At 40.8% G+C, this 26,668-nt stretch overlaps 1 protein-coding gene across 1 annotated transcript in view; it reads left to right on the top strand.

The window, feature by feature from the left end:
- The first annotated feature begins 214 nt into the window (after nt 1-214).
- The window catches only part of SORL1 (sortilin related receptor 1), a 224,599-nt gene continuing 198,145 nt past the window's right edge, over nt 215-26,668 (top strand). Inside the window, exon 1 of the mRNA XM_072612918.1 lies at nt 215-542. Coding sequence (XP_072469019.1) covers nt 237-542 — 306 coding nt within the window. The 5' untranslated portion in view covers nt 215-236. The remainder of the gene's footprint in view (nt 543-26,668) is intronic.

Genomic DNA, 26,668 nt, shown 5'->3' with positions numbered 1-26,668 from the left:
GGGGGGTGCGGTGTGTCACACACGTGACCGAGCCGCTCCGAGCGGCCCCGGGAGCGCGCGGAGGCCGCGCCGGAGCTGGAGCCGGGGCCGCGGCCGCGCAGACGGGGGAGGAGCAGCAGGCGGCCGCCGCTGCCGCCGTCGCCGTTTCGCCTCCCGCCCGCCCGCTCGCGGGGCCTCCTGAGCGTTGCACATTCTGTCCTGGCGGCGGCGCCACCTGCGCCAGCGAGCGCCGGAACATGGCGACGGGGAGCAGCTGCGGGGAGCCGCGGCTCCCTCTCCTCTTCGCCCTCGTCGCGCTCTTGCTCCCCCGGGCTCTGGCCGAGACCCGGAGCCTGCACCGGGCCGGGGGCTGGGCTGCGCTGCCCCAGGAGCGGGGCTTCTTCTTGCTGCAGAGCGGCGCGGGCCGGCCGGGGCTGCCCGGGCGCAGCGGAGGCGGCGGCGCAGGGGATGCCGCCGGGGGCGCGAGCCGGCCGGCCGGGGAGCCGCGGACCAAGCGCAGCGCCGCTGCCCGCCCGCCGGATCCCGTGAAGGTGTACGGACAGGTGAGTGTCCGCGCCCCCGGGGCGCCCCCCGTGACGTTCCCTCGTCCGAGCCCAGGTAGCCCTGGGGATGTCCTCCCCGTCCCCTTGCTTTTGCACGGAGAATCCGTCTCCCTGTGCAGCTGGTCCTGCTCCTGCGGACCCGGGGATGCGCGGACCCCGCGCCCGGGGCTGTGGGCGTCGGAAGCCCGCACCCCCGCGATGCTCGGCCGGGGAAGCGGGACGTGGGGGGCACTTCCTTAACTTCCATCCACCCGAGCTGGGGGACCCCAGAGCGTGGCCCTGTGCCCTGAGGGGGTGGGGAGGAAGAGTTAATTATCTGGGGAATTTTCCCTTCTTTTTGATCTTTTCCCGTGGGTGTAGTCACCTCCTGCCTCGTTACTTGTAGGATTTGACTGAAATGAGACAATTTCGAGATCTGATTACTCAGCGAGTGACTTATTACCGCCCGAGCAGGGGGCTTGTTAGGTCCTTTCCGTGGTGAACCCCCTGCTGGGAATGGCGAACAGGTGAACACGGGAGATGGCAACATGGATTGGATCTTTTATAGGCTCCTAAGACGCCCCATCCCTGCGGTTAAGATGGGCATGGGCAAAGCCAGACTGTGGGCGAAGGTGGAAAGAGGAGGCAGTGGGGGGGGGGGGGGCGCTTACCTTTCCTATAAATGAGGTGGGTTTTTTCCCTTTTAAAGTAGAAATTAAAGGCATGGGCCTGCTCCGGGCTGTGTGCGACTGCTGCCTTTGCCCCTTGCTTTTCCCCAGGAGATCGACTGAATCGTAGAAATAGAATTAAGGCTATAAGGGACCCTAAGAGATATTCTCGCCCAGTCCCTTTATTTTATAGATGAAGAAACTGAGGACTGGGTTATCCAGTGACTTGCCCAAGGTCACACATCGGAACAGAGGCACAGTTGACTGCATTGTGATCCAGGGGGAAAGAGCTATCGATTTAGAACCAGAGGACCCGGGTTGAAGTGCCAACTTTGCCATTTATTTTCTGCCTGTGTGAGGTTGGCTAGTTAACTTAGCCTCTCTGTGCTGCATTTTTTCCCTGTGTGCAATGACCTCTAAGGTCCCTACCAACTCCAAATCTATGGTGCTCTCTGCTGAAGCCCCATGCCTTTTCTCTCTTTCGGCTCCTTCCTCCCGCAGTCTCCAGCCTTATGATAATAAAGTAGTAGTCGTGTAGCTTGTTAGGATAGATTGATATGTGATGAAAGGCTTGTTGAATAAGGGGGTCACTGGGAGTATTTGGTTTCATTTTTTCCTGCATCCTTGGGTAAAATTTTGGGTATTTTTTTATATAATGTGCATATGTGCAAAATGTACTGCTAGAAGCAATGTCATTTGCTAACTTCTCTTGTGAATCCTGATTTCCCCTCCATCTGAAGCCCTACTTGTTTGTTTTTGACTCTCAAGTCAAGTCCCAGCCACAGAACAGGGACACTGACGTCAGGGATGTGTGGGAGGGGAAAGTGAATCTTCCTGGTGGACTGGTTCACTAAAGAATTATAGGGCAGTTTTCCTAAGGAAGGACAAAATAACCCCCTGCATATCTGAGTTGCCTTTCCATAGTAAGATTGGTGAAGAAGAGATTTTTCTTTGTTTTAAAGATATGGATGCAGTTTTTATTCCAAGGTTTGATTTTTTTGGTAAAGTCTTTGGGGCCTGGAGTAGCCGAAATGGATTATGCTCCTGTCTGAGGGTGATCTAATAAACTGCTTTTTCATCACTGAGCTTTCTAGAATGAGTGAGCTCTCTAGAAGAATCGTGGGAAATAGTCATCTCATCCCACAGTATGAAGAACAGGTAGCTTTTTCTAGGCTGTGGCTTGCCTTACAAAATGACCGTTCTCCTTCTCCTTGAGGAAATGTGACAGTGGCCTTAATCTGTAGTCCATAGAGGATTTGGGTAGAGATAAGTAAGAACTTCCTGGTAGGTAAGGAAGGAATTTGCAGAATCTCTTCCCTGTATCCTGAGCAAGAGGATCAAATTCCAAGCCATTTGAGATAATTGGTTTGGTCTTACCTACTAAAATAGGAGTTCTTAACCTTTTTTTGAGTTAGGAATCCCTTTGGAAGTCTGATGAAGCAGGTGAAGCCCTTCTCTGAATTTTGTTTTTTTAGCTGCTTAAAATACATAAGATTTCAAAGGAAAGTCAGGTTAGTGAAAATAAATATGTGATGGGATTTTCCCACCCAAGATCACATCTTGTACACCATATAGGCTTCAGGTTACTAAAATGGGGATTTGAGAGAACCTGCCTCTCAGAGGAAGCCTGTTGAAGTGGTTAGAGAGCTTGATTTGACTTGGAGTTAGTAAGATATACGTGTTTAAATCCCACTGCAGAAACTTCCTCTGCCTTTGACCATGGTCCAGTCTGTTGACTTCTCTAAATCTCAATTTCCTTGTATGTAAAATGGGGATAATAATAGCATCTGCCTCCAAGGGGTATTGTTAAGCTCAAATTACTTTCACCAGCTGTATAATTATCAGCTCTGTTTCCCTTCCTCTGCCTTTGAGCCTAAAGGAGTTAGAGTCAGTCCAGAGTACTCTGAATATGCATGATGTCCAGCACCTCTCTGTAGGCATAATGGGAGGAGGAGGAGGAGAAGAAGGGATATTGAGGAATGGGAAGATATCTTTCCTGTCTGTGGGAACTTAAGAGTTTAAGGAGGAGCCAAGACACATGCAGCTTCAGGCATATAAATACAAGTGACAGCAACCAATAAAGGTAGACAAAAACAGCCTCAACCGTTCAGAGATTTATTGGACGCCTGTGTAATTGGGGACAGAAGGAACAGCAACCGGGAAGGTGGGCCAGCCAGGGGCCAGGTGGGGCTCTTGAGACCCAAGGGAATATGCAGCAGCTTGCCCTTTTGACATTCCAAGGGAGGTCAGCAGGACTTCTTGTAGCAGCTTCCTTTAAAACGAGGATGCTCCGAATTGTTTTATGCCAGCCGATGTTGCTGCAGGAGCTTCTGGTCAGTTGGGATCCTCTTGATGAGCACCCAGAAACATCATAGAATCTGAGGGTGACCTTGAAACCACCAGCTGCAGGGATTTTATGCCCAGGAGGGAAAGAGAAAGCCATCAGTTATTCTAGGAGGAGGCTGCCCCTGGGCTTGGAGTCAGAAGACCTGGGTTCCAGTTACAAACTTCCTGTGATTTTGGGCTGTTAGTTTAACCCAGGCCTTAAGTTTCCACATCTTTAACATAGGAAAGACAATTCTTGCCCTAACTTTCTTAGAAGAATATTTGCGTGACAAATATTAGAATGTACATTGAAAAACAGCTTGATGTCAGTTCTGTTCAACTTAATTCAACAAATGTTTATTGTGCAAGGTAGGGATGGGGATATAAAAGAAAAAATGAAATGACATGGACACTGCCCTCAATGAATTGGGAATCTAATTGAGGAGGAATAAGACAGCTTCACAGATAACTACATATTATATAGTTATAGCTTTATATATATATATATATATATATATATATATTTATCTGTGTAGTTGTCACATATAAAAATATATATTCATGTGTGTATATATATTATATATGTACAAATCCTCCACCCCCACCCCAACTTCCCAACATATGTATGTGTTTACATGTGTGTATATATACATATACATATACACACATGTACTTTATCCATTGTTTCTATATGGAAATATAGAATATAGACTTAGAATCACAAAGAACTGAGTTCAAATCCTGCCTCAGACATTTACTACCTCTGTGACCTTAAGTGAGTAAGTAAGTAAGGAAGCTTGTCAGTCTCAGTTTTCTCATCTGGAAAATGGTGATGATAATAATTCCTGCCTCCCAGATTTTGTGGTGAGGATCAAATGAGTGAATATTTGTAAAATGCTTTGTAAACCTTGAAGCACTATATAAATGTTAGCAATTAGAATAATGGTCATTATTATTATGTGATAAGTATTATAGGAGAGGTATAAATGGAGCAGTATGAGAGGTTTGAGGAAGGAGAAATCATATAGGTGTAGGGAGTTTAGATGTAATCTTTATGAAAGAGATAATACCTGAGCTGGTTGGCCTTGAAAGTGGAAAAGATTTCATTAGGCAGAGATGTGAGGGAGACCACTCTAAGCCTAGTGAATGGACTACTTAACAAACTTGAAGTCAGGGAAAGGCAGGACAAGATTGGAAAATGGTGAGTAGTTCAGCTTGCTTGGAAGACAGAATGCATGCAGGAGTCTACCCAAGCTGGAACAAGGTTGATGCTTAGCTAATAACTGAAGGGCTATCTTCTCTGTCATTGAATCCTAGGTAAAAGCATTGCCAGGAGAAGGGTACATTAGAGATATGGGAAAGAGCCTTGTAATGTAAGTGGGATGTCTCACATGTGAATACTTGACCAGGTTTTTATAGATTCTTGTGGTCCGAAGGATGGTCCAGTAGTGAATCTGTGGGATGGTAGAACCCAAGTTTATCCTCTACCGTCCTAAAAGGTATTTAGAATATTGGACTTGAAATCAGGAGGTCTAGTTTTGCATCCAAACTCTAGCTTTTACTAGCTGTGTTACTATGGACCTATTTCTTTTAAAAATTTTATGTGCATCTCCTTTTTTTTTAGATTAATTTTTATTTTATTTTCAGTTCTGAATTCTTTTTCCCTCCCTACTTCCCTTCCCCCACCCATTGAGAAGGCAAGAAAAACAAAACCCATTAAAGTTTGTGTAGTCATGCAAAACAAATTCCTGTATTAGCCATCTCCCAAAAGAAGGAAAGAAAGAAACAAAGGAAGAAAAGAAAAGATGCTTCAATCTTTACTTGAGTCCATTAGCTTTCTATTTGGAGGTGGATAGCATATTTAATCATAAATCCTTTGAAATTGTAGTTGGTAATTGTGTTGATTAGAGTTCTTAAGTCTTTCAAAGTTGATTTTCTTTACAATATTACTGTAGAAGAAATTATTGTCTTGGTTCTACTCATTTTATTTTTTTTATCACTTCAAGTCTTACCAGGTTTTTTTGAAACCATCCCTTTTATCATTTCATATGGCACAATAGCATTTCTTCACATTAACATTACCATAACTTGTTTAGCCGTTCCTCAAATGATGGGTTTCCCCTCATTCTCTAATTTTTTGCTACTACAAAAAGAGCTTCTATAAATATTTTCATACGTATGTTATTTTCCTCTGTCTTTGATCTCTTTGGGATGTTGACTTAGTAGTGATATCACCTGAACCTATTTCTGACTGTTTTAACATCAGTTTCTTCACATATAAAATGCCAATAATACTTCTTGTTCGTAGCTCAAAGAATTGTGAAAAATTTGTAAACCTTAGAATGCTATAAAAATGTGAAATATTGCTATTAAGTTTATCTAGCTATCTAGCATTGCACTCTGGAGCATAGACAGACAGTCTGGGGGTCAAGAAAACTTTGCTTCCAGGTCTGTCTCTGACTCAGGCTTTGTGACCCTGACTGAGTTACTTAACCTCTCAGTGCACCAGGTAGTTCTCTTAAGGTTCTAAGTTTCCCAGTAGATTCCAGTATGTATTTGTGGAGGAAGTTTCCTCACTGGTATTTCCCTGGACTAATGAAATCATAGGTCTGCTTTAAAAAAAAGGAATAAATGTATAATTTAACACATAAAAAGTTCTTAAACCAAGGCTACCAAATTAATTTTGAGGAAAGTTTTTTAGAATGCCAAAGTATAGCTGTAGGTTTATTTTTCTCTTAACAAACTCTCTCTTCAATATGCAGTCTCTGCTTTTCAGAGGGTAGGTAGGATCCAGTGTCTTGTTTTGAGGCTGAAAATAAGGTGTCAGTTACAGTACAGGGCTCCCAAACAAAGAAAGGCCTCTTGGGGCGGAATGCTGTTTGGCCTTTGGTCTAGTTTCCCTTGATTTTGACTGATATAAGTTCCTGGGGAAAGAATGAGAGGTTGAACCTAAAACTAGGATGCCCTACCTGTGTGTTCCCAAAGGAGATGGAGAAGTCAGTGTATTAGGGTTTCTTTGAGAGTGAAGAGTGTCACAAATGTATAGGTAACCTGTGTATATGTGATTTTTGAAGAACAGGTCTTAGCTGTGAAAGTTGTTTTGGGGTAAGGAGTAGGATGAGAGAATCTTAGAGTTGGGAGGGCCCTTAGAGGTCCTTTTGTCCAGCTCTCTACCAGACCTCTGACGGGGACATTGTCCTCTTACTTCCTTTCTAGCCCCTCAACAACCTTACAGCAGTCCTAGGAGGCAAGTGCTGTCATTAGCTCTCATTTTACAGTTTAGGAAGCTTAGGTACACCAAGGTTAAATGACTTGCCCTAGGTCACACAAATAATAAGTGACAGGTCTGGCATTTGAACCCAGGTCCAAAACTAGTTTTATTTTATTAATGGATTTCAGTTATCCTTGCCCCCAATATCTTGAAATGATGGTGTCAACTCTATGTAGTCTCAAGATATACATATTGTTTTCATGACTGTGCATAATCAGTGGGTTCTTACTCAGAGTTTCAGAGAGTCACACAAGTGGGAAGTCCTCAACATTAGGCACAAAATGGTGGGTTTGGAGTGAGATGATCTCTGAGACCCCCCTTCCGGCTCTGATAATCTATGGTTCATAGCCCATTGTTCATGGTCTGTTGTGTGCAAAACTATTCGCACATTGCTGAGAGTATCTGAGGCTCAAACAGAAAGAGGTTCTTCTTCCGGAAGAAGCCAAAGTTTCTCACAATTTTCAACTGAATCAATATTTTTTAAGTGATTGCTCTGTGGAAGGCACTGTGCTAAGGGTCCAGGATGCAGAGATACAAACAAAAGTCTGTGTCATAGCCCTCAAGGAGTTTGTGTTCTCCATGGCAATGGATACAACGATGTGTACGTAAGTAAGAAAAAGCAAAATGATACAAAGTAATTTTAAGAAGAAAAATGACTGGGAAAATCAAGAAAGGCTTTGGGAAGGAGGAGGCCCTGGAGAGAGTGATGCTTATAAGAAACATTGGGATTTGAGGGGCCAGTGATGAGAAGGGAGGACCTTCCAGACATGGGCTTGTAGAGTCAGATTAAGATGTAACTGACCTTAGAGTCAAATCCAATTCACCAACTCCAGTCCCTTCATTTTTATAAATGAAGAAATGGAGACTCAGAGAGATGAAATGATTTCCCCAAGATCACAGGGGTGATAAGTGGGAGAGCCAGGTCCTCTGAGTCTAAATCCATTGCTGTAGTTGTACAAAGTCATGGAGGTGGGAGACGAATTTTATTGTGTGAGGAATAAACAGCAGGCCTTTTAGACTGAATGGAGAATGTGTGATGGGGAACATCATGAAATAAAGCTGGAAAGATAGGTGGGAACCAGAATGTGGAGGCTTAAGGATTTTGGATTACATCATAAAGGTAATAGGGAACCACTGGAGATTCTTGAAAGGAGGTGGTGGTGACATAGTTAGATCTGTTTTTAGGAATATCATTTTAGCAGCTGTGGGGATGATGGATTGGAGAAGGGGAAGCCTAGAAACAGGGAGACCAGTTAGGAGACTATTGTAGTATTTGAGGCCAAAGGTGATGAGGACTTGAACTAGAGGCTGTATCAGTGGAGAGAAAAGGACAGACGCAAGAGATGTGGTGCTAATAGAATTGAGAAGACTTTTCAGCCAATAGGATGTAGCAGTTGAGGAAGAGGGAAGAGTCCAGGAATATATAGGAATAACTCCATGGTGGTAAACCTGGATGACTGGAAAGATAGTGGAGAAATTTGGAGGAAGGATAAGGGAGCAGTTGAGGGCAGGCTCCATATATAATTCTCCCAATAGAGTCAGGTCCAAGCTGGGTAGAAAACATTAGAATAAAATGGACTGAATTTGTGGAGTTCATCATCCAAACTGAGTCATAATCCTGTGGATTGACATAATGACATATGTGTGTATGTAGATGTATATATGTGTATACATGAATATATCTTTATATATGTATGTATATATGTGTGTATTATATATGATAATCTCATGTAACTTGCACTGTGAAGTTTTCCTTCTCAGTAAAATGAGGTTAATAACATGCTTGTAAAAGTGCTTTGAGATCTGGGATCCAAAAATGAGAAACAGTGATTTAGATTATAGATAATGATGGCTGGAAAACTAAGTTTTGTCTGTGTCAAGGCTTTGTGGGAGAGTCTTAAGGCTATACTTTGGTGTATTTAGCCATTTATAGTTAGCATTCATTATCAGTGGTGTCATCTTTGCACACAAAAGGCAGTTAATTATTATCTGCACTAAAGGACATAGTAAACCCAGGGACACAAACAACTTAAATAGCTGATAATTTTTAAAAGTGATTTTGGATGAATTTGATCTTGAGAGGAGTGGATTTACCTTCCTAATTATGTGTTGCATATGTTAATATTAAAATAAATTTGCTTTCCTTCAAAACCTGCCAGCTGCTATGGGAGGTGCAGTGAATGTTGTGGAGAATTCTGGTTTGGGTTTTAAAATTGGGATTACTTAAAATACTCCACAGAAGCAATTGAAAATTGATTTCATAAAAATCAATAAAAGTTAGGCTAGTATAAGCACCTTGCTTTTAAAAAATGGCACTTCCTATTTATTTTGAAAGGGAAATTGAAATTTGTGCTTAGTGCAAAGATTTTTTAAAAATTTATTATGAAACATTTGAGATTAGAGTTTGTGTGGAAAGAAATGTGGATTTCTGGGGTAGGGAAGACTGCTTTTGGTTGACAGGCATAAGGACAGATATACATAGGCAGAATGCATATTCATTCTAGCCACGTAGATGCAGAAATCAATTTCCCTTGGTCTGAAATGAGCTGCAGTTAATTTTGACCTAATTCATTGGCATATCGACCTGTGGACCTTGGGCCTTCAATGAAGAAATGGCATGGACTGCATTTAGCCTTGGACTGGCTGAGAATAATAATGGCTTGCCTTTATGTAGTCCTTACTGTGTGCCAAGCACTGTGCTAAGTGCTTTACAATTATTATTTCATTCGATCCTCACAACAGCCCTGGGAGGTAGAATGCTAAAAAACATTGTAGGCCCAATGGCAATATGGGAGACAGGTACTTGGGCTGTTAAAGTTCATGTGCTAAATGCCTTATCAGCTTGGAGGCTGTTTCCTCATTTCTGTTAATTGGCCTTAATATAGTGCTTTAAGATTTGTAAATTTCTTTACAGAAGTTTCTCATTTTATCCTTAGAGCAAACTAAGGAGGTAGGCACTGTTGTTATCCCCATTTTACAGATAAGGAAACTGAGGCAGAAAGTGCTCACATGATGTGCTCAGGCTCACACAGATAGTGTCTGAGGCTAGATTTGAACTTGTCCTCCTGACTCCAGGCCCAGCATGCTCTCTATCCATTGTGCCACTTCACTGCTGCTAGTGTCTGGAATCTACTTCCTTGCTATTGACACACAGCAATAAAAAGGAACATAAAGTAATCAGTGTTCTAATAATCCATTTGGTCATTGTTAGTAATAGTGACAGGAATCAGCCAGGTCACCACGGGCCAGTTGCTGGGAAATACTACTCTCTTGGCTTGATGTGTGTGTAGCACAGGTGGACTTTCATCCTGCCTGTTAGGTTTAGTTCTTCCTCCTCTTCCCAGAGGAAAGGTGACTTACTCCTCACCAGGGAGAGAAATCATCCCCACCTTATAGTCATAGTAACAGTAAATACTGCCCTTGTTTCCATCACAAACAGAGGATAGAGAGAAAACAAGATCCTAGGTCTGGAAAACCCCAGTCTTTATAGCCTCAGCATAGAAAAACATAGAGGAAGGAGACAGAGAGAGAGAGACATACACGGAGACAGAGATTGAGATAAAGACAGAGAAAAGGAGGAAGAGAAACAGAGAAGGAGACACAGATGACATATAGGTAGAGAGACAGAAAAAGATAGAGACAGAGGCAGAGAGAAAGAGACAGAGGAGTAGAGAGAGGGACAGGTAGAGGAGAGTCAGAGAAAGACAGAGGTGGGGAGAGAGAGTCAGAGACAGAGAGATAGAGGGAAGGAGAGAGACACATAGAAATAGAGACCGCCTTTAGTGTTTGTGCTAGAAGTCACTTTAGCCGTCAGTTATCCCACTCTTGTCATTTAATGAAGGAGAAAGCTGAAGCCTAGAAAGGGTAAATACATGGTTGGCTGCAGGTCACATAAGTAATAAGTAACTGGGCTTGGATTTGAACCCAGATCTTGTAACTCTCAAATCCAGTTCTCTTTCCTCTGCTTGTTTCATCTCATCCCAGTTTTGTATCCTGGGGTGTCTAGTGCACATATGGAATCATAAAATGTTGATGTCCAAAGGGACCTCAGATCATTTAGAAGCATTTTGGTATAGTGAAAAGAGTGCTGGATTTGGAGTCAAAAGGAGCTGGGTTGATATCGTAGTCCTCAACAATTTATGTGACCTTGGGCAAGTCACTTGCTTAATGGTCTCAGTTTCTTCATTTGTAGATGTAGAGAGTGGGTCTAGATGACTTCTGAGGTCTCTTGCTCTAATTTTATATATTTTAATTTAATTTATATATTTAATACATACATATATATTTATTTGATCCTCTAAACTTTTTTTACTAATGCCTTTGCTTACTTTTATTTATTTATTTTTTAAATTTTGAGCTTAACAGATGTTAGATAAAACTAAAGAAATTAGATCACCTGTGGAAATGTGAATTGCTCTTATACTGAGCTTGCTTTTCTTTTTAAGTATTTAATAAATTAATTACATAACTTTCAAAGCTGTCCTGATTGTCTCTGATTCCTTCTTGCCTTCCTTCTTTTCTCTCGTCATTTTTTGGGAACTCTATCTCCAATTTTCTTGTCCTTCCCTCCTCCCCGTCCTCTCTCATTTGAGCAACAGAGCCAAACAGAACTTCAGTAAAAACAGATCTTCAAGAAAAACAAGTTCTTTCATTGGTTATGCCCAAATATCTTATGTCTCATTCTCTATTGTGAATCATCATATATCTTTCAGGTGGTGGGTAGCCTGCTTCATTATAGTTCTCTGGAATTGTGGATGGTTTGCATTGATTAGAGTTTTTAGGTCATGCAGAGTTGTTTTTCCTTACATTATGGTTATTGAATAAATGTTATACTGGTTCTGTTCACTTCACTTTACACAAGTTCATATAAATGTTAGGTTTCTCTAAAAATGTCCTTCTGTATATCTTATAGTATAATAACATTGCATTACATTCTTATATCATAATTTGTTTAATCATTCCCCAAGGCTTCCAGTCTTTTGCTGCTATAAAAAGAGCTTCTATAAATGTTTTTGTACATATGGAACCTTTTTCTCTTTCTTTGATCTTTTAGGGATAGAGTATCACTATCCTAGTTAGTATTACCAGATCAAAGGGCATGTACAATTTAGTAAGTTTTTGGTACTAGTTCCAAATTGCTTTCTAGAATGGCTGGACTAATTTCACTGCTCCACCATTTTTCTTTTTTTGTCATTCTGCCTTGAGTCTGTCTTGAGTTGCTTTAGTTTGCATTTCTTAAATTATTGGTGATTTGAAGCATTTTTCTTTTGTTTCTGATAGCTTAGATTTCTTCCTTAGAAAACTATATCCTTTGATCATTTATCAAGTGGTGATGGTTTATTCCTTCAGTTTCTTTTCCTTGTCTTATTGCTATAGGTAGCGTTTTGAGTGTTCTATCAAATAATGGTGATAATGGACCTCCTTGCTTTACCGTTGATCTTATTGGCAAGGCCTCTAGTTTTTGCCTATTAAATAATGCTGACTCCTGGTTTTAGATATATACTCCTTATTATATTAAGCAATGGTATATTTATTCTTATGTTTTCTAGTGTGTATGTGACTTTTTTTGAGTAGAAAAGGGTACTGTATTTTTTCAAAAGCCTTTTCTCTCTATCTGTTGATATAACCATATGATTTTTGTTCTTATCATTCATGTTGTCAGTTATGTTTGTAGTTTTACTGATATTGAATGATCTCTGGTTTCCTGGTGTAAATCCAACCTGGTCACAGTGGAAAGTCTTTGTGATGTGTTGCCATAGTCGCTTTGCTAATACTTTATTTAACAATTTCTTATTAATGTTCATTAGAAATGTTTATCAGTTCTTTTCTTCTCTGTTTTGACTCTTTGTAAGTATCAAGACCGTATTTGTATCATAGAAAGAGTTTGATCAGACCCCTTTTCTCCATATTTCTGTATTTCATTTTTATGCATTTCATTGAAAGTGTCAGTTTTTTGTCATATAATTGGGCAAAATAGTTTCTAATAATATTTATCATGCATTTATTGTGATTTGTCCTTTTTCATTTTCGATATTAGTGATTTGGCTTCTAGCTAGTGGTTTATTTTTATTTTATTTTTTCAAAAAAGTGGCTCCTGGTTTTACCTATAAACTCAATGTGGATATTTTGAATGGGACTTTCCTTTTTATCATAACCATTTCCTGATATGCCCTTCATTCCCTACCCTGAAATACAGAAAACCAATCAAATAAGACCTAATATGTCTGTCACTATATGCCATGTTCAGCATCTGTACTCTATTTCCTCAGCCACTCCCCTTCCTCCTTACTAATTAGAATAAAGATTATTTTATCATCTGTTTTTCTTCAGTCAGTCATGGTCACTGCATTTACTATGAGTCCAGCTATATTTTAGTAGCTTTTAATTTACACTATTATACTCATTGCATATATGGCTATCCTAGTCCATGCATTCATATCATATGTCTTTACAAATTTCTGTGAATTCCTCATATTTGAATAATTCCATCTCTGTCTCTGTCTCTATCTCTATCTCTACCTCTCCATCTATATATTTTGAAAATAAGACTTTTATCAGAGAAACAAGCTACATGTTCTTTTTTTCCCTTCAGTTTCCTCCTCCTAATTATAATTGCCTTGCCTTTGTTTATGTGAAAACTTTTAATTTGGTGTAATCAAAACTGTCCATTTTATCTCCTTGATCCTCTCTATCCCTTGTTTTTTAAGAACTGTCCTCCCATCTGAAAGATAATTTCTTCCCTGCTCCTCCTATTCATTTATAATGTGACTATATCTAAGTGACTATATCTGTTTGGAGCTTATTTTGGTATATTGTGTGAGGTGTTGGTTTTTAGCCAATTTCTGTATTTCAGTGGTGTAAGCTGTCAAACTATATCTAATTTCTACTAGACTATTTTCTTTTTTCGTTAGTAAATAGGAAGTACTTTCCTAGGCCATTTAGGTTTTTTGATTGATCAGCAATAGGTTACTGAACTCTTATTCTCCCTTGTGTAGTCTTTTTTTCTCTTTTTTAACCAGTATCTAATAACTTTGATATAATTTGTAATATGGAAATATTATTCCTCCTTATGTGCTACCTTTTAAAACTTTTGTTCTTCTAGATGAATTTTATTATTATTTTGTCCACTTGTGCAGAGTATATCTTTGGTGCGTTGTTTCGTATAGCATTAAATCTATAAAATAATTTACATAGTATTATTATTTTAATTATATTGGCATGGCCTAGTCATGAGCACTGAATATCCATCCAGCTACTTAAATTGTTGATTATTTCTTTAATGCAGAAATTCTTAACCTATTGCTGTGACATAGATCCCTTTGGCAGTCGAATAAAGTCTATGGGCCCCTTCTCAGAATAATATTTTTAATTTTAAATGTGTAGAATTATGAAGAAAACCAATTATATGGAAATATAATTTTCAGATTAATAGAAAAGAACACAGGAACTAGAACAGGTATAGAAAGGCCTGTCAGCCTCTTAAGATTTGCCTCAAAAGATGTTCCTTAGCCAATGGGAAATTATAGTCATATCTGAAACCTGATTATTGGAACTTGCTATTTTAAGATGCTGTGGGACTATTAAGTGACTGTTCTTCTGAGTCTAACTCCAGATATGGATAACAAGAAAGGTGGTCTGAGCCTCCAATCCATGATGCGAGTAAGCATGTGAGATGCTGGTATGAACTGAAAAAGGTGATTTCATGGGAAGCGTGGGAGAGCGGCTGTTCAGCCTGGGCTGAGGTAGGATTCTCCTGGCTCAATTTCCCCACTGACACCTGGCAGATTTTAAGCCTGACTGAATGCAAGTTGACAATCTGCTTTTGCCTGGAACTGACATGAAGTTGGGGAGATATTGTTTCCCTGCAATGTCCCTACTCTTAGTGACAATTTCCTATAGTCAAAAGGTTTGTAAGCTTAATAGATCTATTAAATTACAGATTGTTGGTAGGAGTACATCCGTGGTTAAGTCTAAAATTAAGCTATTAGGTGTAGGACTTTCGACCAATAACAATAAGTTAGGGTCCTTTAATTCTTAGTAATAGTGTGGAAACAGTTAGGTCAAAGGCGTATGAAGTTAGCACACATAGTTATTATTTGTATCTCAGCTGGTTAATGTTAAAAAAAATTCATTTGTGGTCTGTATTGTAAATACTTTAAAAGAAGTATCACCTGACCAAAAGTTGGAATTGTTTTATGTGATATGAACTGTGTTAAAAATGAAAAATTAAAAAAATTAACTTTTCCATAAGATTTCCAATTAAATCATTAAATGAAGTATGAGGAAAAAAATAAAAAAAGAACAAATTCATGGACCCCACATTAAGAGCCCTAGCTTTTTTGCAATTTGATTTATACTGATATTGCATGTACTTGGTAAATTTGTTCACTGCCATTTTATTCATTTTGTGGATATTTTCAATGGGACTTTCCTTTCTGTCACAGCCATTTCCTGATAAGCATTTCATTTCCTACCCTGTAATAAAGAAGACCAATCAAACAAGACCTAATGTGTCTGTCATTGTATGCCGCATTCTTCGTCTGTAGTCTTTCTCTTCAAACATTCCCCTTCCTCCATGCTAAGTAGGTGGAAGAAAATTTTATCATCAGCTTTCTTCAATCAGTCGTGGTCATTGAATTGCCTATGAGTTCAGCTGCTTCTTAGTAGCTTTTAATTTACGTTATTGTGGTCATTGTATATATTGTTCTCTTAGTCCACACATTCAGATCATGGCTTTCACATTTCTTTAAATTCCTCATATTTGTTGTTTCTTAGGGCACAGTAAATTCATGTGCTACCATTTATTCAGTCATTCCTCAAATGGGTGCCCACTTTATCCCAAAATTCTTCTATCCAAAAAGGGCTACTCAGAATATTTTGGTGTATGTGGGACCTTTTTTTTTTTTTTTTTGTTTCTGACTTGTCTGAGGTACATGCCTGATAGGGGCTTAACTGGACTCAGTGTGTAATTTTCCTCAAATAATTCCAGATTGTTTGCCAGGAGACTGACCAATTCATAGATGCACCAGTTAGGAATGTGTGAGTGACTTTTATCATCTTTATCAATTTGGTAACTGTGAGGTAAAATCAGAGTTTTAGCTTTTAAGTTCTTTATTATTAGTGATTTGAAACCTGTTTCTTTACTTTAATTCCACCAGTATTAAATTGTGTCACCTTTAATGATTTTTGCCAAATTGATGAATGTGACAGGTGGTAGGAACTTAATAAATCCTTGTTGGTTGATTCACTTTTTTTCATATGCCAAACCCTCATTTTGTGCCCAAATGGGTGGGAGTGATGAGCTCGTTGTCACCCAGTGAGTTGGTAGCAGAAACCAAGTCTTCTGAGTTCCTTGTCCTGTATTATTTCCATCATTCTGTAGGGACTTCTGAGATTTACCTTCGGGGAAATCTCATTACCCCTTCCATCTCCTTCCATTGATTCCCTTCAGGGACTGCTCAGGTGGTGAAAGCTAACAGGGCCCCTCATCCTTTTCCAGGGGTCCCTTGTAGCTCCCCATCTGATGTGGTCCTAGTCAAGTTCTCCATTGGAAATAGACCCTTGAGTATGGAAGCCTATGTCTTATCCCATGCCCTTTATTTCCAGAGTACTTTCTGACTTGCCCGAGTGGGACCAAGGCCAGTCTTTCTTTCCTGTCTACCCTGTGGAGGGGCACTGAGGTAAAGAATCTGTCTAGGGGCGTGGTCTCCATCACTTCATATAAACACTGCTGCCGGCCAGGATAAAGGAGTTTAATTGATCATGCCATTTCCCGTTCAGGCTTTTGGCTCCAGAAAATCGGGACCTTTCAGGATGATTTATCTCCAGTTCTCCAATTAAATTAAAAAGACAGCTACACATTCTCAGAAAGGCAAGCTGATGTAATTATCTCCCGAATCTGGCTTGCAGACAAGGGCAGTAAGATCGAGGTTATGTAAACCTGAAAAGTGGAGGGATCACCCGGGAATCTTTAAAGCTTACTGCCCTCACTGTTTTTTTTCTTTCCTTCTTAAGAAAGAATTTCTAGCAGAACTGTGCAGGAAAGAGATTAGCTTATTGGGAAGGAAATCTTTTCCCCAGATCACTGTGTATTGATACAGAACAGCAGACAGTCCTAGGAGTATGTAATAAAATAAAAATATGGGATTTTCAAAATTCCAGGACTGTAAGGGAGAAGGTAATGCTAAGGCTAGAAATATAAATCTTAAGTGTCAATTTTAAAGTTTGGAAGTGATATGTAAGGGAAAATTGGTGGTGGGGGAGATCATAAAGAGATTTGGAATTTTTGGCGAAGCTGTTGGATTTTAAGTCCTGTGGGGTAAAGTCAGTGAACTCATTAAGAGTGGAGCTCTTATTAGGAATTTTAGGATTATAGATTTTGTTATCATCTAGTTTTACACTACCACTCCCTCTCTTTCCCCTCCAGTTCCTTCTCTTTTTATAGATGATAAAACATCTTCAGAAGTGAAATAATTTGACCAGGTGGTACTTTTCAGAGCTAAGATTGGTACCATTGTGGTAAAGTGGAAGGAGCTTCTTTTTTGGTAGCAGAGGACCTGGATTAGAATTTTGACTTCACTCTTTGCTTGCTTTGTGACCTTGGGTAAATCACTTAGAATTTCTAGAGCCAAATTTCTTCATTTGTAAAATACATGGGTTGTAAAATGCTAGATAGCTTCTGTTTTTCCCTTCAGCTTTCTGTGGAGCCCAGGTCCTTTGATTCCAAATTCAAGACCCTTTCCAATATGCCATCCTTTCTAGTGGATAGTTAAAGTAAGAAAGTAAGGAACACAATTTGGAACTGAAGTAGAAGGATTTGTACTGAGACAGAAAAAAATCCCTTATTTTAAAGGGATTTTAAAGTGGGGGAGGAGGGGGAGAGAGAGAGAGGGAGAGGGAGAGGGAGAGAGAGTAGGTATATGCTTCCTCCACTTACTGTCCTGATCCATCAGTAAATCAATAAACATTTAGTAACTGCTGACTCTCCTACAGTGCTAGGTACTATGCTAAACTTTGGAGATAACAATAGGAGAACAAAGACAGTCCTTGCCCTCAGGTTGCTCACAATCCAATGGAGAAGACAACTTATAAACAAATATATACCGATTAACTATATACAGCATAAATAGGAAATAATTAACAGAGGGAAGGTTCTAGAATTAAGAGGAGTTGGGGAAAACTTCCTGTAAAAAATGGGATTTTAATTGATGCTTAAAGGAAGTTGGGGAAGTCAGAGTGGAGGAGGAAGAATGTTCCAGGCATGGGGGCCAGTCAGAGAAAATACCCAGAGCTGAGAGATGGCATGTCTTGTTCATGGTACAGAAAGGAGGCCAGTGTCACTGGGTCAAAGAGTACTTGGTGGGGAGTAAGGTGTAAGAAGACTGGAAGGAGGGTAGGTTATGAAGGGCTTTGAATGACAAACAAGATTTTATGTTGAATTTTGCAGGTGATAGGGAGCAACTAGAGTTTATCGAATAGGAGGGTGACATGATCAAACTTGAATTTAAGGAAAAATCACATTTGTGGCTGAATGGAGGATAGATTGGAATAGGGAGAGGGTTGAGGCCAGCAGACCCATCAGCAGCTCTTGCAATAATCTAGGTGTGATGTAATGAAGGCCTGTATCAGAGTGATGACAGTGTCAGAGGAGAGAAGGGCACACATTCAAGAGATGTTGCAGAGTTAAGGTCAACAGATGTTGCAAAAGTGAAATCGAGAGTAATAGTTTGGATATGGGGGGGGGGGTGAGAGATAGTGAGAAATCCAGGGTGACTCCTAGGTTGGGAGCCTGAGGGACTTGGGAGGATACTACAGTAATAGGGAAAGTAGAAACAAGGGAGGTTTTAGGGGGAAAGATAATGAGTTCTGTTTTGGACATTTATTCTGGAATCCTACTTGAGACGTCTGAAAAGAAGTCAGAGATGTATTGGGAGGTTAGCAGAGAGGAGGGGGCAGAAGAGGTAGATCCGAGAATTATCAACATAGAGTTGGTAATGAAATCCATGGGAGCTGATGAGATCACCAAGTTAAGTAATAAGGAGGGGGAAGACAATCTAGGACAGAGCCCTGAGGGACATGTACAGTTAGAGGGCATAATCTGTAGGAGGGTCTGTGAAGGAGACAGAGAAAGAGTGGACAGAGAGGTAGGAGAACCAGGAGAGAGATGTCCCAAAAACCTCAAGAAAAGAGCATCAGGGAGGAGAGAGAGATCAACAGCATCGAAGGCTATGCAGAAGTTCAGGAGAATGAAGATGGACAAAAGGCCCTTGGATTTGGCAACTAAGAGATCATTAGTAACTTTGGGGAAAGCAGTTTCAGTGAAACGATAATGTCAGAAACCAGACTGTAAGGGGTTAAGAGGAGAGTGAGAGCAGAGAAAGTGGAGGCCTCTATTGTGGAGGGCATTTTCAAGGAGCACAAACTTCTGTGTATCTGTCATTCTGGGCCTGAAGGTGAAAGTTAAGTTAACATGTAGTTAAGTGCAGTGACCCCCAAAGGTCACTGGCAGAGGAGGCACCTGACTGGAAGTGAGTGGAAGAGATCATTTAATGTTTAAAAATCTCCTGATGCTCAAGCAGTCCAGCAGCACAGTGCTGTGTGCCTGTAGATAACCTCATCTATATATCGTTTTCAGGCCAATGTTCCTTCATATTCAGAGCAAAAATAATTTGTGTGCATTCATTACGCTTGCTTTCCCCTGTGTTGGATGGTGCAGGAGATCAGTGATTCAATTTAGTAAAGTTTATTAAATTCCTTGTGTGTGGAAGACAGTGCCCTGTGTACTAGGTGAAAAATGATACAGTCCCTGCTTGCAAGGATTTTACTCTCTAATAGAAGGATGTGACTTGCACGCAAATAAATGGTACTAGGGAAATGTGATAAGAGAAGGAAGGAAGACTGCAAGAAAAAGAATTTATTAATTACCTACTATGTGCCAGGCACCATGCTAATAGTATTTAAAATAGTATTTTAAATTAAAATTAAATTAAATTAAAAATACTATCTTATTTGATCCTCATAACTCTGGAAGACAAGTACTATTATTATTCACATTTTGTAATTGAGGAAACTGAGGCAGACAGAAGCTAAGTAACTTGCCTAGGGCCACATAACTAGTAAATGTTTGAGGTCGGATTTGATCTCAGGTTTTTGTGACTCCGTCCATGGTTCTATCCATTGCACTGCTTAGTTGCTTCTAGGAGAAAAGAAGAGATCCAGACAGAGTGCTCTGGAAAGCTTTGAGAAAGGAAAGCAGGGATGATTAGAGGATTTGGGGACCTGGGAGAATCAAAGAAGGCTTCATGGATGACTTGGTGTCTGAACTGGTCTTCAAAGGAGGAGAAGGATTTCAGCCTCTAGGAATAAAGGATGATGTCTATAGCCTGTGCATGGGAGAAGGACTATGTAAGTGCTTCAACTATGGAAAAGTGTGGGGAAAAAAGACTGGGAAAGTTTTCTTGGGAATGTGAAAGGGATGTGAAAGGGACTAGTGTTAAATAAGTCTGGAAAAGGTAATTTAGAGCCAGCTTGTGGATGTTCTTAAATACTAGGATAATGAATAATTGGGTAGCTAGATGATACAGTAGATGGAGTGCCAGACTTGGAACCAGAAAAACTCATCTTCCTGATGATCTGGCCTCAGACACTTCCTAATTGTGTGACCCTGAGCATATAACTTAACCCCCTTTGCCTCAGTTTCCTCATCTGTAAAATGAGCTGGAGAAGGAAATGGCAAACCACTCTAGTGTCTTTGCAAAAAAAACCCAAATGGGGTCATGAAGAGTTGGACTGAAAAAATGATTGAACAACAATTCTATCCTGAAAGCAATAGGGAACTACTGAACTTTTCTGAGTTTGGGGTTCAAATAAGTAAGACCTGGGCATTCAGAAAGTTATTTTGGCAGCTTTACGAAGGATGGATTGTAAAGGAGATTGGAGACAGAAGACTGTGGTCAAGGTAAAGGTGATGGTGGCCTAGAGGGAGTAGGATGCTGGCACTGTGAGTAAGGAAGTGAGGAGTAATCAGATGTAGGGAAGATGAGGGAAGTGAAGAATCACAAATGCCCGAAGTTTCCAGCTTGGTAAAGGATAGAGTTAAGGCACCACTATCAGAAATAGGGAATTTAGGAGGAAGGACACGTCTGGAGAGGAGGATGATCAACTCAGTTTTGGACCTGTTGAGATGATGTGCTAAAAGGACATGAAGAAGGCAGTTGAATTTGTAAGACTGGAGCTCGGGAGAGAGAGTGGGGATGTCTATGTAAATTTGAGAGACAGAGCATCATAAGTTATGGAAGGAGCCTTGGAAGCCATTACATCCAGTCCCATCATTTTACAGATGAGGATGCTAAAACCCAGAGAAATGACCTGCCTAGGGTCACAATGGTAGTAAGTGCTTGTGTCAGAATTTGAACTTGGGTTTTTGTGACTCCACTCTCAGTGCTCGATTTACTGTACCCTGTTGCTTTAAAGACAGGATGGAGGGCTGTCATCTGTATAGGAGTAGTAAAGATTTATTTCTAAGGGAGAGAGTACAGAGAGAGAAGGAAAGAGGACTAAAGTCATAGCCTTGGTAGACTTCCATATTTAGTGGGGTGGAGGAGCAAAGGAAACTGAGAAAGAGTGGTTAGACAGGTAGAAAGAGAATCAGGATGAAGTGTGTTATGGAAACAGATAGAATTTCTCAAAGTGTGGTATAATCAACAGCCATAAAAGCTATAGAAGGCCCCTGAGGGATGTGAATAGAAAAAAATTAATTTAGCAGTTAAGAAGGTGCCGGTGACTTTGGGGAGAGCAGTTTTAGTTGATAGGGAGAGCAGCTCGATTGTGAGAGGTTTAGGGGGTGAGGAAACGGTGGTAATAAATGCAACACAGACTGTTCTTGGTAGAAGTTTATCAGTGAATGAGAAGAAAAATTGGATGATAAGTTGAGGGAATGAGAGTGAAAGGATGATTTCTTTCGGGGGGCTGGAGGGAAAGGCATCAAATAAACCTCAGCATGTTTGTAGGCAGAGAAAAGGAAGTCACCGATGAGGGAGATGAATGATAGAATGCAAAAATATCTTGTTGAGACCAGAATCAAGTAAGATGAAATATTTTAAAAAACCCTTCAAGCCCCACTTGGGTTTAAAAAAAAATCACCTGCACACATACAGGATGAGAGAGTTGTGGTTAGACAGCAGTTCATGTGGAAGCTATCGATATTTTAGTGGACCACAATCTCAGTATGAGTCAACCATGTTTGGTGGCTGCCAGAAAAGCAAATGCATGCATAGGCTGCATTAAGAGAGGCAAATGCAGAGGGGGAAGAGGAGGGAGACAATAATCTTGCTGGTCAGAACACATCTGGAGTAATGGGTCCATATCTGGGAACCACATTATGAAGGGACGTTGGATGATCAGGATCATGAAGAGACTGGAGACTGGAGCATGTTGTAGTTTTCTTGTCAATGCTTTGATTTCAAAGAGGACCAGTGACCTCATGGGGGGATGTCTGGACTTGCTGGTGAATTGGATTTAAGTGAGGCACAGGATTTAAGAATTACAGAGTGGTCAACTTCACACTTTCTCTTCCGTAGCATGTGAAGAGACATTGAAGGAACTGGGGATATTTTAGGCTGGAGAAGGCTCAGGGGAGGACCTGATGGTATTTGAAGAGGGATTATATTCTGTCTGATTTCAAGAGACAAAACCAGGAGTATTGTGTGGACGTCATAGAGGTTGATTTAGGCTTTGTAACTAGTGGTTAGAACTTTCCAGAGCTGCCTTGAGAGACACAGGGTTCTTTTTTCAGATACAGGAGATTCCTGTTAAATCAGTCACTCAGTAAGGATGTATTAAGCACCTGCTGAATGCTAGGCACTGTGCTAAGTGCTAAGAATACAAAGAAAGTAGAAAAGAGGGTTCCTGCCCTAAAGGATCTTACATTCAAATAGGGAAATGACATGAAAATAACTTACGTACATAGAAGCTATCTACCCACTAAATGGGAGGCAATCTCAGAGCAAAGTCAGTAGTTGTGGGAGACAGAAGGAAGAGGGGCACTGAGGAAGACCGCTTGTAGAAAGTGGGATTTGAGCTGTTGAGATATTATGATAGATTGAAATCCATTCCAACTCTGAGACTCTTTGAGAAGGAATCAGCAATAGAACAACATGCTTAAAATCATGGGGAAAGGGAGCAGCTTTGAGTATCTAGTGATGGGGGTGGCCTGAGGAGGAGGCACATCTCTTTGAGATAGACCCCCTCCTGCTCTTCCCTCACCTCTCCCATGCTGTCTGCAGCCATGGTTGCCTAGCAAAGCTGGCTGGGGAACGGTTTGTTCATTTTATCCCTGCTTGTTATTTGGGGACATGTGTTCTCAAGAACACAAGGGGCCCTTCTGATTAACTAAGTGCTGTCCTTGCAGCACTGAGGAATAATTTAAACTGGGGATATTACTCTGAGAACAGCAGTTGTTTGGGTTTTGTGGAGTTTTTTCCCCTCTTCCTGAACCTTGTTTAGGAAGCTTTGTTTATCTAGCTTGTCCCCCAGGCTGAGATGGGTGTTAAAGAAGTCACAGTTCATCAGTCTTGACTCATTTCGTATCCATCCCTGCCCCTTGGGGATACCAGGGCATCTGGCACCTTCTCTGTCTGCATGTGCTGCTGTATTCTACTTTGGGTTAAATTTCAATGGGGCCACTGGGTTATGCTAGGCCATGGAGGGAATTATAGTGGAGGACTGAACTAGCCCCCAGGAAATCCATTTTTACCATCACTTAGGCATCAGTTCCCAGTCTAACTTAGTCTGTCACTGAGTTATTTGCAGTGTCACTGCTTTTCTAGGGGTGGTTGCTAACCATTAAGTAGTCATCAGTAGTATGGAGCTCAGGGCTATTTTTCTGCCCCAGTTTAAAAAAAAAACTGATATAGCAAAAGAAGCATTTCTGTTAGTAGCAAGAGGATTTGCTGATTATTTCTTTGATACCTTGAGCTCAGGATGGATGTTAGGCTATATACTATTATTGATGATTCTGCGGGTAGTCAGGGAAGGCATGCTCATTGTGCTGAGAATTATAAAAAACCTTGGAAAAGGAAGGGAAAAGGTGCTTGGGGAGAGTGAGAGGTCAGCTGGCAACCAGCATGGATGCCTACCAAGAGGATCTTGGTCTGCTGCTTGGCTACCTCTAGCTAGCATGTAAGGTCATCATTAGTTAAAATCCTGCTATATGTCTTAGACTTCCCAGAACTAGGATCTGCTTTTCGATAACATGAAAGAGGTAAATTAGAGGGTGAACAAATGATTACAAGGGGATTCACTTGAAGAGGGGATGGAGGAAGCAACTTAAAAGTGCTAAGAGCCACTTCTTAGTGGAGATCAATGGACATGAAAAGTCATTTTGAAATGATAGTGATGTAGGTTGGAAGGGACTTTAGAGGACATCTAGTCTAGCCTGCTCATTTTATTTTTGAGGAGACTGAGAACCAGAGAAATGCCCGGGATCATCAGAATATGATTTTCACCAGTTTTATGCCAAGACCACAGTTGTTGAATAGTTTCAGTCCTGTCCAACTTCATGACTCTGTTTTCTTGGCAGAGATACTGGAATGGTTTGCCATTTCCTTCTTCAGCTCATTTTACAGATGAAGACGTTGAGGCAATCAGGTGAAGTGACTTGCCCAGGGTCACACAGCTAGGAAGTGTATGAGGCCAGATTTGAACTCAGGAAGATGAGTCTTCCTGGTTCCAAGCTTACTACTCTGTCCACTGCATCCTGACAATGCCACTGTACTAGATGCCATTTAGAGGGGGTGTGGGTTGTAGGCAAACATAGAGAACCCCCACATACTCTCTAGCTGCTTACTGCTTAACATTACTGGGGAAAACACTTACAAATAGGTTCCACCCAGGTCTTTTACCTGAAGTAATATTAGTCTAAGAAAAATCAGTTCCCTATCCTTTTCCTTTTCTGCTTAGTGGCCAGAAAGTCTTGATCAGCTGCTTCAGTCCCAGGGAGGAGAGGTGAAGGGAGAGCTAATAAGTTTTGTGAATCATATTGAGACCATATTAAAAGCATAAGTGAGAGAGGTCAGAGTAGATGAACATAGGGTCTCTGCAGGGATCCCTTAAACTAGATTTGGGCTCTTGAGAATAATGAATTTACTAAATTTAGCGAGCACATGGGGTGATTTGGAGACCTAGCATTTAGGTTGTGCTAATGGAAATGGATGGTTTGAACCAAGCCCTGCTATGCCGCTGTCAGGTGGAGGACACAAGTCTGCCCTGAGAGCCGAGTTCAGTATCCTCAGGCCTTTGCTGTCAGCTTTCTGCTCACAGATGAGACAGAGTTTGTCTCCTCCTTCACCCTCCTTTAACATTAAAAAAATTCAGTTTTCATCTGTTTGTTTTTCATGCAGAATGTTGAATTGTACCTCTGGGAAATTGAAAACAATATTGAAAAGTGAGCAAGAATTTGTCTTTTTTCTTCTTTCCATTAACTCTTGAAAGACCACATGCTGATCACCCCTTGTTCATCCTAACCCATGGATTTTACCAGTGTGAAAAAAAGAAAGGCAAAAAGAAAGAGAGGGAGCTATCTGTGGCCTAATCCATGAAGGAAGTTAGTCCCAAAAGGAATCTCAGATGAGCGACCCCTTGAGATCATAGGATTATAGGGTTAGAGAAATGAAGAAATTAAGCGATTTGCCTAAGGTGGCATAGATAGGGTCTGACCCAGGGTTGTCCTCCTCCAAACTCACTGCTGTTGTCAGGGTCTTGTTTTAATCTCCTTTGTACCAGGTCTGACGTGTACCCCCTACCCCCAGTTTCTTTAAAGAAGTCAAATAAGAATGAGAATGGTTTTTAAATTCTCCAAGCTTTTCTCATAATATTACAGGATGTCAGAGCTAGACTTCTCATTTTACAGCTGAAGAAATAGCCACAGAAAGATAGAGTGACTGTTCCCGTTGACTTTTCTTACATGACTTCTAGAAAATCAGTGCTCTTGCCCTCTTCCTCCTATTTTTACTAACCTCAAGTCTGCAGATTTAGAGGCAGTGAGTCTTTGACTCTGGATATTACTGATGCCAAATAGTGTGTCCTCTCAGAGCTCAGTTTATCTACGGGGAAGGAAGATGATTGTAACTTCCAGGGAGGGATATGAGACTAGTTTGTGTCATTTGCTTTTGTCAGAAGCCCTGCGTGCTAGACTAGACTGTGCGTGGAAAGCTGGTCTTGGAGTTAGGAAAACCTGGGTTCCAGTCTCTCCTCTGACACATACTTACTGGGCTTTCAGGTCCTGGGCAAGTGACTTCGCTGTTCAGTGTCTGTTCTCTCAAAAGCTGTAAATTGCAGAAAAGGCGGCAGCCTTCGTTAGTAGAGGCAGCTTCCTCGTCTGAGAGTTTCTGATGCTGAAGAAATCACAAGTTCAGTTCCCATTCCTATATATTTGTTATGTTCTCAGGAAGGAACTGTGTACTCAGTGCTGGGGACCCAGAGATGAAAAATAATGCAGCTCTAGCTCTCTGAGAATTTATAAGTCACCTGGGAGATATGACACAAATAACTATAATGATATTTATATAGCACTTTAACATTTGCAAAGTGCTTTCCTTACAGTTATCTCATTTAAGCCTCACAACAGCTTTGTAAGGTAGGCTCTATAGGAATTATGTAATCTGCATTTTGCAGTTAAGGAAACTGAGGCCCCATGGGGGAAAGCAATTTGCTTATAATCATACAGCTAGTGTCAGAGGCAGGATTTAGATCTAACTCCTCTGACTCAGAGTCAGTATTAAAAAAACATTTTTTTTTTTTTAACAATAGCATGTTCCTCCTGTAATACAAAGTAGACTGGTAGGGCAAAAGAGGAATTTAGACTGTGTCCTAGGAAAATCTGAGGA

Source organism: Notamacropus eugenii, chromosome 5 (assembly GCF_028372415.1).
Source record: "Notamacropus eugenii isolate mMacEug1 chromosome 5, mMacEug1.pri_v2, whole genome shotgun sequence".
NCBI classification, from domain to species: Eukaryota; Metazoa; Chordata; class Mammalia; order Diprotodontia; family Macropodidae; genus Notamacropus; species Notamacropus eugenii.
This window is presented reverse-complemented; position numbering and strand designations above follow the sequence as displayed.